The 9,475-nt window shown below is 41.4% G+C and overlaps 2 protein-coding genes across 2 annotated transcripts; one reads left to right on the forward strand and one right to left on the reverse strand.

The window, feature by feature from the left end:
• The first annotated feature begins 3,893 nt into the window (after positions 1 to 3,893).
• On the forward strand, positions 3,894 to 5,660 carry LOC125206559 (protein NLP6-like). The gene is made up of 5 exons (XM_048105805.1): positions 3,894 to 4,355; positions 4,437 to 4,499; positions 4,586 to 5,373; positions 5,478 to 5,565; positions 5,631 to 5,660. Exons 1-5 carry the CDS (start codon positions 3,894 to 3,896, stop codon positions 5,658 to 5,660), a joined length of 1,431 nt encoding a protein of 476 aa, XP_047961762.1.
• Positions 5,661 to 7,389: 1,729 nt separating this feature from the next.
• On the reverse strand, positions 7,390 to 8,717 carry LOC125206561. Its single transcript, XM_048105806.1, has 2 exons — positions 8,096 to 8,717; positions 7,390 to 7,889 (listed from the first exon to the last, which is right to left on the reverse strand). Exons 1-2 carry the CDS (start codon positions 8,715 to 8,717, stop codon positions 7,390 to 7,392), a joined length of 1,122 nt encoding a protein of 373 aa, XP_047961763.1.
• Positions 8,718 to 9,475: the final 758 nt, after the last annotated feature.

Genomic DNA, 9,475 nt, shown 5'->3' on the forward strand with positions numbered 1-9,475 from the left:
TTTAGTTTATTTTTTACAGTATTTTTTGTAAATGTAGGATAAGTTTTTTTTAATGAAATTTGTTTTTTTTTTGAGTTGTCTTTATTCTTCCTATTTTATAAAAGTATCATTTTATTTCAGAGAACAATTAAAAGTAAAATATAAAAATAGTGTTGATGTGAAAATGAGATGGGCTTTGGGATAGACTCTCATTGCAGAAAGATAGACTCTAAGATGAATCTGCTGACGTGGCAGAAAAAAATGGAGATAAACTCTAAGATGAGCTCCGTAGATAGGTGACCAACTGACCATTACTGGTGCTCTTACTGCAAGTTGAAGAAAACCAACCAAAATCAGAAAATTCATAAGGAAAAAAGCCCTAATTAAATAATAAACCTCACTGGATCAAATAATAAAGCCCTAACCAACATAAATTCTGACAGTTTTTTAATAAAATATAAGAGCATCTCCAATGCAAATAGGTCAGCCATAGGTCAGCCACTCTCTCTCCCTGCCACGCTAGCAGCACTAAAAATCCACCTGCCACATCAGATTTAGGCCAGCCATAGGCCAGCCGCAATAAAAATAATTCAAAATATACTATATTTACGGAATTAAAATTACGATTAAATTACGGATTAAATTTACGACACAGATACGGGAAAATTAATTTATTTCATTCAAAAAAAGTACAAAGATTTAAAAGCATACATGATTTTTTTTTTTTTTTAAGGGCTTCCACACACGAGCCCCGCCACTCTCTACTCCTCGACGCCGCCGCCGCCGCCGCCACCCGCCACCCGGGGTATCTGACCCCACGTCGGAACCCCCCATCCGTGCCCTCGCGGTATCCAAATCAACCCGCATGCTCTCGAGCATCGAGTGAAGAAACATCTTCTCCGTGGGGTCAGTGGCGTTCTTCCAATCTTGGAAGACCTTGTACATCTGCTCCCGCGTTTTGTTACGCGAATAGAGAGTGTACTCGAGTGGGGCGGGTGGGAGGGCGGCGGACTGGACCTCATGGGGCGATAGGGGGATCCTCCCCTCGCAGCCCGTTGCGCCCGCTTCTGTCCAACCGGGCGAGGGCGACCAGCAAATGAAGGAGGGGATGGAAACTCCTCAAGCATCCGGGGGAGGTCGTGGGATCCGCCGCCGCTGCCCCTGTAGTCGCCGGTATAGTTCAGCCTCTGCTTCTTCGGCCACCCAGCCGTCGCACCCCGCACGGAACTTCTCGGAGTCCTTCAGCAACTCAAAGCATTCCCAGAAGTGGAAATCCTTGTACTTCCCCGCCAAGGGGAACTGACTCTCGGCTATCCTCCGGGCGTCCTCCTCATTCTGCCCACTAGTGAGCTGACGGAGGGCGTTGGCGTACAACGCCGAAAAACGGCCGACCGCGGCCCTGATGCGCTCCCACCCCTTCCGGACCTCCTCCCCGCTGAAGTCCTTCCCGTGCGGGCAGTGCCTCCTGTAGGCAGCTCTAATCTTCGCCCACATGTTGACGACCCGCTGGTTGTTCGCAACCAGCGGATCGTCGCACACCTCCAACCACCCCCTGGCCACCCCGGCGTACTCATCCTCCGTCCACTTCCTCCGGCCGGGGGTGTCGTCAACAACGGGCTGCGACGACTCGCCGACCGCCTTGGCCTTCCCCCTCGTCTTCTTCTTCTTCGCCGCGGCCCGCCCCACTGGAACGAGAGTGTCCGGATCGCCGAGATCGATCCCCATGTCATGCAATGACAAAAGGTCATCGCCAGTGAACTGCGTCTCCACTGGGGTCGACGTGTGAGACGAAGCCGTCAAAAAATCCAAAGAGGGACGATAGACCGTGTCCCCCCCCGGTGACCCCTGCATCCCGGGATGCATACCCATCATCTGCTGCATCATCTGCTGCTGCATCCGGTGCATACCTCCCCACCCCCGCCCGCCGCCGCCGCCGCATACCCCACGGCATGTTCCCACCCCCGGCGCTCCGGCCATCATCCCCATCAGCCCGATTCCAAGGGACGTTAAACCCCCGGGCCCATCTGCCCGCCCATCTGACCCCATCCAGATCCCACGGGTACCGTGGGAGTTCGAGATCCACTCGTCGCCGGACTGGACTCGTTGTTGTGATCCATCGCTCGATGATGCTCTTGTACAGAAAGTTAGAGAGAGAGAAAACTCGTTAAAACAAGTGGTGCAAATGAAAATGAAACTAAAATCGCGTTTGTATAGGTTTTAAAAAAAAATAAAAAAATAAAAAATCGTCGCTGGCCGATCGGGCCGCCACAATGGCGGCCAGCGCATCAGCCAACGGATCGGCTAGCAACATGCGTTCGGCTAGCCCACGCCGAAAATTTGGCTGATCACCCGCTGGCCGCCTCCAATGATTCGGCTAGCCGACCGGCTAACGACGCGGATCGGCTAGCCGGCATTGGAGATGCTCTAAGGATCATGGGTTCCTATCATTTAATATTATAATACGAGGATTTTCATCAAAATAAGAATTGAATTCTTACCATGAGATTGTGCAAATCTGATACTCAATTTATAAAATGCATGTGATATGAATATCATTATTGATTATTTTTTTAAGTCATTTCATAAAATCTAAATTTGAGATTTTTAAAAAAATATTTTATGGTCATCTTTCTAAAATAAACTAAAAATTAATTTACATTAGGCTTCATTATATCTAAAAATGACTTTCGTGTATAGGGGTGCTTATTCTGCCGGTTTCGGCTTGGAACCGAAAAATCGGTTTGTCATCTAAATTTAATTTAAAATTTTACTCAAATAAAAATTTAAATAATTCTATAACCCAAAAATATTAATAATTCAGCATTTAAAAATATAAAAATTCATGAACATAATATAGTACCTCCTTAACATCCATTATAAAAAATAATAAAAAAATGAAATGTGACAAATTTTGTGAGACAGGACGAAAATAAAAAAAATGTGAAAGGAGTCTGAATTAACCATTTAATTCATCGCATCCAACGCATACATTGAGATGTAGACGAAAATAAAAATCAGGGAGGTGTATATAAGTATGAATGCATCCAACGCATACATTGAGATGGAATTAACCATTTACTTTCTTTTGGAAAGAAATTATTTTCAAACAAGAAAATATGTCATAGTTACAGGAGTCTATCCATCGCGTATAGGCTTTAAAGGCATCGCGGCAGAACCTTTGAGGTTAAGTAGGGACCTAACAGGTCGAATGGAACAATACATAGACAAGTAAATCCCTTACGAATTTGAATTCTAAGGTATTTGTTGTTTTTGATGTTGAAACGATTTTTCTTTATCCGTGGGCAATGAGTTTCGATGTATTGGGCGCATCTGTAATTGAACTTAGATCAATTAAAATAACTAAAACGGAGTCCAGAATCCTGTGTTGTGGAGTATAGAGGGTTGTGTACACCAAACGGTATCGTTGCATCTCCATTTTCCCCACTTGTAGTAAACGAGATCGGTTCCTAATTCCTATCACCCAAATCTATTTATTTTATTTATTTATTCCTTTTCACGAAACACTTACACATAATCTTTTCAAATTTATCTATCAAATAGGATGAGATCTGATGTAAATAATTATCCTCTTGTATAAAAGCTTCCAGTATATACTTATTGGACAATATTCTATTTTTATACCCACTGGCCTTTTATTTTTCCTTTATGGTATGCAATATATAATTTCATCGAAATCGACATTGAATGATCTTAAATGCAGTAAGAGATCTCGCGTGGAGAGCATATACTTTTACTAAAATTCATGATGATATTATTATGGACCATTAATTTGATAATATATTTGATCTTAGAGAATGTGATATAAAAAAAGGACAAAGACCACCATCCTTGGCTCCATTGCTTTTTCGTAACGTTGGTGTTGACACATGTCACGTAAAAAGAGTTGTACGGGTATGAAGGACAAAATAGAACTATATCTAAAGAAGACATCAGAAGATGATTGGAAACCGGACAACTGGATAATACAGTTCTGGGCACCTAAAACGGTGTTGAATCGGTTGTGCTTAGCAACTACACATCAGCCTTATGCGGTTGGTAGTCTTACAAAAGACATAGATTCTTTTAGGAAGAAATGCATGGAACATTATTATTTGGTAGATGACGAAGCCAAAGAGGAGGAACTCGGACCCCCCGGACGAGTCTTCAGAAATAGGCAGCCTGAAATAACTAGTGACCTCTTCCAGTACACTACAAAAGAATATCCAATTAGGAGTGATGCAATGTATTGCTGTAATGAAGGAGGATATTTTGCTTTCCCAATATTTGATGATGAAAACAATCACCAGTGTGATGGTGTGCTGGAGTTCGTCGGATTTCCTCACTGTCACCTTAGACGCATTGCAAGAACACTAGAGGTACCGTCTCTTCTTAGTAATTCTTAATTCTGACATTGTGATTAGTGATTACATTAATTATATCCATTTAATTCCATGCAGATTGGGAAACTGTGGTCGACTACCAATGATTTCCACAGCAATTTCTTATCAAATCAACGAGATGTAAACCACGTTATTTCAAGAAAAATGCTTACCGGTTTTTATAGTGTTAATCTGCTGCTGACATAACATGTATTCTATTTGACTAGATTCTCACTGGCAGAGAAGAAGCTTTGATTGAAATTTGCAATCTCCTTCAACAGTCACATGGGTACCATCGCAAAATTGTTGGGGCAAATGTTTGGGTCATTAATGGAGAATGTGTTAGTACTTCAAATACTAATATGACTTGCATGAAGCTCGCACTGTCTACTGATTACGTGGGCATATATTTATCAACAAATGTTGTACCCAGAGATGAAAATGTTCACACGATTCACGTAAATGGCAGAAAAGGGATTGTTGGGATTGCATTGGAATCTGAAAGCAAAGCTTGTTTTTGCCCTGATATTGAATCATCTTCTTTGGATCCGGGTTGCCTAAATATTAATTTATCTGTCTTGGATCCGGGTTGTATTGGTTGTTTTGCAATTTGTATGCAAAGTTCACACACTGGTGATCTTGTTTATGTTATGGAGTTCTATCTTTCAAACAATAAAGTTAATGCTCACATCCTGCAATTCTTGGACTTCTTTCTACATAAAATGAAGCGTGAACTCAAAACGTTCAAGATGGAATGTGGGAAAGAGCTAGGAGAAGAATTGGTGGTTCAAGTTATAGATGTTAATGGCAACAAAGTAGAAAAATTTGTTCTTAAAGGTAAGGTACGCATTCCAGCTAGATGGCCAAATAGAGAGGAACAAATGAAGAATCATCCCCTTTTAGAAGGAACAAGTGTCGAGGAACCTCGAGGAGATACAAACAAGGAAAGCATTCATTCACGCATTGTTGGGGAGACAGATAAGGTAGTTAAAAAACGGAAACTTGAAGAAGATATGTAAATTCTTAAAAATATGTCTCACGTGGGGAATGAGTAAACTTTTTGAAGTTGTGGCCACAAAAGTTAAACTGGAGTTGACCACTTTCACATTGAAATACAAGGATGAAGGCAATGATGGTATCTTCTGATGATACTGATTTACAACTTAGAGTCAGACCACAACAAGCGATTAGAGTTTATCCACTTCTGGTATGTTTGGATTAGTATTTTTTTTCATAGTTCTATTATATTACTAAAGTCGTTATTGTTTTCAGGTTTTTTTCTGGTTCTTTCCCAAATCTTAGTATGAGTCCTACCATATAGTTAGTAGTATTAAAGTGTGTTTTGTGATTGTTATTCTCGACAGTTTATTAATGTAATTCCTTTACTCTTATGGACTTTCTCAACATGATCATGCGTTCATGATGTTCTTGTGGATCTCATTCTCCACTAACAATAATCTAATCAATTTTTCTTCGCATAGAAAATTCGTATTGTTTCAAATGTTATAACCAATCCTTGGCATAGGTTTTTATTTTGTCTAGGTACAGTTCGGGTGCTCTTAGCTTGGTTCTTTCTCGAACTTTAGTAGTCGAACTAAGTACAGTTCTGGTTTTCTTCGCTGGGTTCTTTTCCGAACTTTTAGTAGTCAATCCAAGTGTTGTTTGGGTTTTCTTTGCTTGGTTCTTTCCCGAACTTTAGTATCAAAACGAGTATAGTTCAGGTTTTCTTCGCTTGGTTCTTTCACGAACTTTAGTATCGAACCAAGTAGTGAAGTGGGTATCTTGAATGCTAGAAATTTATTACTTCATCCGTCCCAAGGTAGTTGAGTCATATTCCTTTATGGATCGTTCCAAAATAGTTGAATCATTTCATTATTTTAGTAAAAACTTTATCATTCTCATATTTTATTTTTTCTTCATCTCTCTTACTTTATTTTATCTTTTATCTTACTCTTTCTACTTTAACTTTTAACTCATTAATTTCTTAAATCTTATACCCAAAAGAAATGCCCCAGGTACCGAAACAGTATAATGGATCAATTTTATTTTCTAGTCTCTGTACTTCTTTTGTATAAGACAATTGGAATGTTTGTTTCAACAGTCGACGCCGCCTCCTCTAAATCTGCCCTCAAATGATATGTTAACAATGTAATAATATGTTCTAGTAATTGGATATGTTGGTATTATTTTCTAATATAGTAACAATGCAATTAATATGTTATAGTAATTGGACATGTTAGTATTACTTCTAATTAATGTATTTAAAACTGTATTCATAATTATTGGGCCTATGCGAAGCCCACTGACTATTATTTCTAATTATAAGTGAAAAGAAAGGTATGCATAGTATTTGGGCCTAAGAGAAGCCCAACGTGTAATAACATAAATTGTGGCGCCAGTGCAAAAGCAAAATTAAAATTATCTAAATAAAACTATGAATAAAAAAGAGAATAATCAATTCAAGTTTTGAATTTAATTCACGCAAAAGGCTGATTCAGTGGAATCGAGAAAAAGAAATTAAGCAAAGAGAAACAAAAATTGCACTCAATAAAATCAAATACAGTAAAAATTTCTGCACAAAGTGACTTGTACCTAATTACTATAATGATGGGAAGCATGGGATGGTTCTTATACCTTAAGTCCTTAATTTACAAGCAAAAGTACACAAACACCTCACAAAATCATTCTCTGACATCAGACAGAAATTGATTGAACCTTGTGTACAAGTAAGACCAGAATAATCATGGTCACTTAAGCTAGAGAGCTTGAACAGAGGCTGACAACAATGGTGATGTGACGAACAAATTAAAACTGGAACAACTAATTTGACAATGTGCTAAAACTAGTAAGTAATTAAACTAAGAAGTTTAGCTAAGGGCGTCCAAAATGGGGAGGACTATAACCCGCTCTAAGCCCCGCCCTAAGCATTTTATTTATTTTTGAATATTTAAACACTACATAAATTGGAGAAAACAACTTCATTCCATAGAAAGTTTAAATTTTACATACGAAATAAATAAACTACAAATCTTCAATGGCCGAAACACTTCCAAACTTCTTCAATCATGTCGCCCATGAGCGTCGTGTGGTCTTGTTGGCTGCGCATTGAGGTCTGTCTCTCTAGAACCTTACCGAAGCCCAGCGGTAATCCTCGAGCGACAGGCGGGGTCGCCGTGCTGGAGCTAGATCCGGTTTCATCATCGACCCAATTGGTGACATGTCCAATTTCTTGTTCGACTATCATGTCATGCATGATGATGCACACATACATGACGTCGACGATGACTTCCTTAAACCAGAAACACACCGGACCTTTCACGATTGCCCACCGCGATTGGAGCACCCCAAAAGCCCGCTCTACATCCTTCCACCCAAACTCCTGCTTTGCCGCAAACAAGACTCTCCTGTCTCCAATTGGGCAGCTGATCGTCTTCACAAAAACAGGCCATCTTGGGTATATGTCATCGGCCAAGTAGTACCCATGTGATATCTGCGGCCGTTGGCAGTGAACTCGAGGCCAGGCCGCGACCCCTGCACTGATCGGCAAAGAGGGTTGACGAGTTGAGGACGTTGATGTCGTTGTTCGACCCGGCTACACCCAAGTAGGCATGCCAGATCCAGAGGCGGTGGTCAGCGATGGATTCCAGGATCATCGATCCTCGGGTGGCTGCCCTTGTAGCCACTAGTAAATTGGTCTCTCCACGCCGTCGGGTAGTTCTTCCACTACCAGTGCATACAGTCGATGCTCCCTAGCATTCCAGGGAAGCCGTGCACCATCTCGTGCATCCTCATTAGTCTCTGGCAATCATCAGCAGTCGGGCGTCGCAAATATGTGTCGCCAAAAGCCTCCACAACTCCCTTACAAAAATTCTTTAGACAACTGCGGCCAGTTGTCTCCCCGACGTGAAGGTACTCGTCGAACATATCCGCTGTGGTGCCGTAGGCCAACAGCCGGATCGCAACCGTGCACTTCTGCAACGGTGTAAGTCCGGGTCTGCCGATGCCGTCTTCCTGATACTGTAAGTATTCATCACGTCCTTCCAATGTCCGCACAATGCTGAGAAAAAGATCTCGCTGCATTCTGAAACGGCGGTGAAAACCGGTGGGGCCCCACCGTGGTTGCTCGGCAAAACAGTTTGCGAACAGCCGTTGGTGAGAAACGTCGTGCTCGCGGGGGACAAACGTCCGACGTCGAATCGGTCGAGGGACCCGCGCCGCCGCCTGCTCCGTCGCTGCTTGCTCCCGCTCCATTTGTGCCAAGCATTCCGCCGCGGCTTCATTAACGCAATCGAACAAGGCTCGAGTCAAGGCCCGTCTGCAGCCCTCCGATATACTCAAATCGTCGCCATCGGGATTCATTTTTGAGGAGATGAGAGAGAATAATTGAGGAGATGTGAAATTGGGGTGTTTGAAATGGTAGAGAATTGTGGTGCTTAAATAAGAAAAAATTTTGAATAAAAAAAAGAAGAGAAAATGCGTGAGCATCGTCCGCGATGTCACGGTGGCGGACGATGCGACAGACGACGAGCATCGTCCGCGCTTCATCCGCGGACGATGGTTAACCCATCGTGCGCGATGCATCGTCCGTCGCATCGTCCGCCCCATTGTGGATGACCTAATAACCTTAACAAGAGCTAGAGATATCCGTGCAATAAATGAAAATGAAAATGAAAATTTAAGAAGTTTAGCTAATAACCTTTAACGAGAAATAATTGAATCTTCAACTAGTTACAATATATAAATGCTAGGAACCAACACACAACAATCATAAACATGTACTACTCTTGACATAGAACATTTATGCGCAACAAGTAAATAGTAGTAATATTATATCTTAACCATCAACAACCTCCAGTTCCACCAAGATGAAGTCAAACCTTGCAACAAAAATTCAAATATGCAACAAAATAGCAAGCTACCTAGAGAGGGAAATGTGCTGCATCTAATAGTTGGTTATTTTCTCGCTTCTTTCTTTAGAATTTTGGGAACTTGTACATTAATAAAATCATTTTATTTAATTAATTCTCACAGTCCTTGATTTAATTCTCAGTCCCAAAACCAAAAATGAAAGAGCCCAACACAATTATTTTATTTCCTGGCCCAAGACTATTAAACTA

The sequence above is a fragment of the Salvia hispanica genome, chromosome 2 (assembly GCF_023119035.1).
Source record: "Salvia hispanica cultivar TCC Black 2014 chromosome 2, UniMelb_Shisp_WGS_1.0, whole genome shotgun sequence".
In the NCBI taxonomy this organism is placed as follows: domain Eukaryota; kingdom Viridiplantae; phylum Streptophyta; class Magnoliopsida; order Lamiales; family Lamiaceae; genus Salvia; species Salvia hispanica.

Excerpts from the sequence above, each read along its gene's own strand:
- LOC125206559 (XM_048105805.1), top strand. The coding sequence starts at position 3,894 with ATGAAGGACAAAATAGAACTATATCTAAAGAAGACATCAGAAGATGAT. Across the intron at positions 4,356-4,436 it reads GCATTGCAAGAACACTAGAG|ATTGGGAAACTGTGGTCGAC; the intron begins GTACCGTCTCTT and ends AATTCCATGCAG. Across the intron at positions 4,500-4,585 it reads TCTTATCAAATCAACGAGAT|ATTCTCACTGGCAGAGAAGA; the intron begins GTAAACCACGTT and ends CTATTTGACTAG.
- LOC125206561 (XM_048105806.1), bottom strand. The coding sequence starts at position 8,717 with ATGAATCCCGATGGCGACGATTTGAGTATATCGGAGGGCTGCAGACGG. Across the intron at positions 7,890-8,095 it reads AATGCTAGGGAGCATCGACT|GGGTCGCGGCCTGGCCTCGA; the intron begins GTATGCACTGGT and ends CGATCAGTGCAG.